Below are 3,842 nucleotides of genomic sequence, written 5' to 3' on the forward strand. Positions count from 1 at the left end.
GAGCTTTTGTTCCCCAAGTCCCTTGCAACAACGAGAGGCAAAGAATCAAAAGTCTGCTTTCTTAATTTCCATGATTTTATCAAACATACAAAAAGTGCAATATATGAAGAATGTGACAATTAATATTGTCCATCCATCTATTAGTCATTCACGTAAGTCATGTGTGGACCGCACCACATGCTGTATGTGCGCAGCTAACATTTCTGAGCCAACCTTCATGCTGTGAGACAACAGTGCTAATCACTGCACCACCCCAATTAATATTGTGATTACATAAAATAATTATTAAGAAAAATAAACAAATAGAAAGAAAAGACACGTTTAGATAAGTTAAATTACTTAAGAGTCAAATTAAAGGAGAGAGAAATGAGAGTTTATTCTCCTTGTCAGGATCTGGAATCGTGGTGATTACCCAGGAATCCCAGAGTCACTCAAATTAGTTAAAAGTGACACAAATTTAGAGAATAAAGATTAAACTGATATTGATATGAAGGTATTTAGTTATTATTTCAAATCTTAGAGAGAGAGACCGACCAATTAAGCCGGAGACACTTTTCTCTGGCTTTAGGAATAATGTGTCAAGAAACACCCTTTCTTTTTCTAATATATACTGGTGAAACCAGATAGTTCCACGTAGACCCAAATTCAGATGATAACTATGTTACTTGCTGAAATTTAGGTGCTTTTCTCTAATTCCTTAAAAGGATAGTGAAAAACAACATCATTAATCATTCTCTTTGTGGGAACATATTTCCTCGATCAGGGAGTCTTTCCTTAATCTCACAGTGTTTTTGGAAATATTTTCCTGTTGCAGCTTTAGAGCCACAGAAAAATAACATCAGTTATCTCCAAAGATAAAAGAAGGGAAGAAAACATTCACAATTGACACATACATACATTTCAGTGTTAAACCTCTTTCTTTATCATAAATGAGAATACATAAAATACCTCAAGCCTTAAATCTTTAACAGAACTTTACCCACTGCTTTACTGAGGCTACAATGAGGCCCCTACATGCAGAAGTGCAGTTCCCTATACAACCACAGATCAACATACTGCTTTTCATCCTTTAGGTTATGTTAAAGTTATGTCTCAGTAGACTCAGCCACACCAAGCACACGCTCCCTACACTGTCTGAACTGGCTGTCATTAGCCACACTGTGTGTGCCACTGCTGTTAGCCTGTCGGCTAACCTGCAGCTCGAGCTCACAGCAACAAGCTGTACACTTGTGTTCTGTTTTATCCTAGTCTCAGTCTTATATTGTAGTTTATTTGTGTTATTTAGTTTTCTGTCTGCTAAATGTTGGTTTGTGTTCTCTGTGTGGTGATTGTTTATTTGACTGTGTTTAGTCTTGCCTGCTTGTTTCCTGTTATGTTTAGTTTGTCATTTAGTGTTTAGTCTGCTTGTTTCATGTCCTGTTTAGTTTTCATCTATTGAGTGTTCAGTTTGTGTTTTATGCATTTTGGTCTGGCCCTGTCTGTTCCCCTCAGTTGGTTTCATCTGCTTGCCTGTGTCTATGTTCTGTATAATTACCTCATGTCCTCCACCTGGTCTTGGTCCTGCCCTGCTAGTTACCTCGTGTTTAAATGTTTTCTTGTTCTGTTCAGTCATTATGACGTCAAGTGTTGAGTGTTCTGCTGTGCCATGTTCTGTGTGTTTTTGGATTTACTTTGTGGATTTTACTTTGTTCCTGTTTTCTGTATTTTCCCTATGGATTATGTTTCAGTTTGGAGTTTCCTTTGTTTGGACATTTGCCGCTGTCATCCCAGCGTAAGCTTGTTTACTTTTAACCCTCCCGCTGCCCTGGCTTTGCGTAGACACGGTGCGTCCTCCTCGGGGTCCCGCGATCCGCCTCGTCAGCACAAGCGGGACAGTAGGGGAGCGCGCAGCTTTTGCAGAGAAATTTCATGCACCCGCGGCAGACGGTGTGCTCTTCCTCCTCCTCTTCCTCCTCCCCCTCCTCCTCTTGCCGCCGCCGCCACCTCCGCAGGAAGGGGTTTCCCGGTGTAGACTTGCATCTTCCAGGCGTAGCTGGATTTGGCGTACTTGGCCGGCTTGCTGGGCATGTACTGTCTGAAGGGACAGCGACCTGTGGAAATAATATATATATATTTATCATCATTTTATACATTTATCACCATTTTATACATTTCATCACCATTTTATACATTTCATCCTTGTTTTACACACACACACAACAACAACAACAACAACAACAACACGGCAATACCTCTGAAGGGAACCAGCTGCTCATCCACCGTTATCTCGGTCCCCGGGTTGTACAGGTAGGGCAGCCGCTCGGCCCACCTGTCCCACATGTCTCTGACCGCGGCCAGTTTGTCTCGCGGCTCGTCGGTCTCGTCCATGCCCTTCCACCAGCCGTATCGTTGTCCATATTTTCCAGGTTAGTCATCTCCAGACTGAGCTTCTCGATTGTGTGCGTGAACAACAGGCGGAACGTGGAGACAATGTTGCGGGCGAGGGACGCGGCGTACGGGGTGGGTCCCGGGACGGTGGAAAGTGGCTGCGGATGCTGCTGTGGCGGCGGATGCTGCCGATGGTCCTGATGCTGCCGACGGTCCTGATGCTGCGGTGCTCGTAGTCGTCGCGTGTCCATGTGAGTTTTTTGGACACAAATGTTTGTCTCTCTTCTTCTTCTTCTTCTTCTTTTTCTTCCTCTTCTTCTTCCTCCTCCTCTCCTTCTTCTTCTTCATCATCTTGTTTTTCTTGTTCTTCTTCTTCATCATCTTGTTCTTCCTCGCTCTCCTGGCCACTCTCCTGACCGCTCTCCTGACCGCTCTCATAGTCCTCAAAGTCTTTGTCCAACACGTATTCGTCGTCAGAGTCGTCAGAGTACCGGTTGTCGTCCCGGTTGTCGTCCCGGTTGTCGTCCCGGTCCCCGGGGTCTCGAACGCTCATGGCTCTTTGTTTTTTGTTTTTTTCGCCACCCCCGGTTGTGCTTCGGGGCAGTGTGTTTGGGCACGCTTTCCGCTACACTCTCTGCGATTTATTTGTGTTTTTTTTTCAACGGGTCCCTGTGAACCTATCTGGACAGCGCGAGGGCGCTTCTTATTCGGCGAGTATAGTTCAGAGGGGAGCGAGCGGCCTGTTTGACCCGGTCTGGACAGCGCGAGGGCGCTGAGTATTTGGCGAGTATAGTTCCGAGGGGAGCGAGCGGACATTTCGACCCGGTCTGGACAGCACGAGGAAGCGAGAAAGTCCCCCGAGTAGTTCCGAGCGGACGTTTTGACCCGGTCTGGAAAGCGCGAGGGCGCTGCTTATTCGGCGAGTATACTTCCGAGGGGAGCGAGTGGACATCTTGACCCGGTCTGGATGGCACGAGGGCGCTGCGTGTACCCGCGAGTTGTCATACATATGGGCACGAGAGGGGCGAGTCCCTTTGCACCCGGTTTGTTCGAAGGGAAGGGAAAGAAGCGAGCCGAAGTCATTATGACCCGCTCTGGGCAGTGGGAGGGTTAACGGCCCTGGGTCAAAAAACACGCAGGAGGGTCGAAAGTAACATGCTGGAGTGTCAAAAGTAACACACAGGAGGGTGTAAAGAGGGTAACACGCAGGAGTGTTGAAAGTAAGGAGGGTTAAAATTTGCACACTGGAGGGTTGAAAGTAACACACAGGGGTCGAAAGTAACATGCAGGAGGTTCAAAAGTAACACACAGGCGGGTTTAAAGTAACACACTCCTGTAACACACAGGAGGGTCAAAAGTAACACAGTCCTGTAATACAAAAGAGGGTCGAAAGTAACACGCAGGAGGGTCGAAGAGGGTAACACACAGGAGTGTTTAATGTAACACACAGGAGGGTTGAAGGAGGGAAACACACA

The 3,842-nt window shown here is 46.3% G+C and overlaps 1 protein-coding gene across 1 annotated transcript; it reads right to left on the reverse strand.

Moving 5' to 3' along the window:
* Nucleotides 1-218: 218 nt before the first annotated feature.
* On the reverse strand, nucleotides 219-3,226 carry LOC123979291 (NAD-dependent protein deacetylase HST1-like). Its single transcript, XM_046063149.1, has 2 exons — nucleotides 2,232-3,226; nucleotides 219-2,090 (listed from the first exon to the last, which is right to left on the reverse strand). The coding sequence occupies exon 1, from the start codon at nucleotides 2,918-2,920 to the stop codon at nucleotides 2,411-2,413; it is 510 nt and encodes a 169-aa protein (XP_045919105.1). The 5' UTR covers nucleotides 2,921-3,226; the 3' UTR covers nucleotides 219-2,090; nucleotides 2,232-2,410.
* Between the last annotated feature and the right edge of the window lie 616 nt (nucleotides 3,227-3,842).

The sequence above is a fragment of the Micropterus dolomieu genome, linkage group LG11 (assembly GCF_021292245.1).
Source record: "Micropterus dolomieu isolate WLL.071019.BEF.003 ecotype Adirondacks linkage group LG11, ASM2129224v1, whole genome shotgun sequence".
Taxonomy (NCBI): Eukaryota; Metazoa; Chordata; class Actinopteri; order Centrarchiformes; family Centrarchidae; genus Micropterus; species Micropterus dolomieu.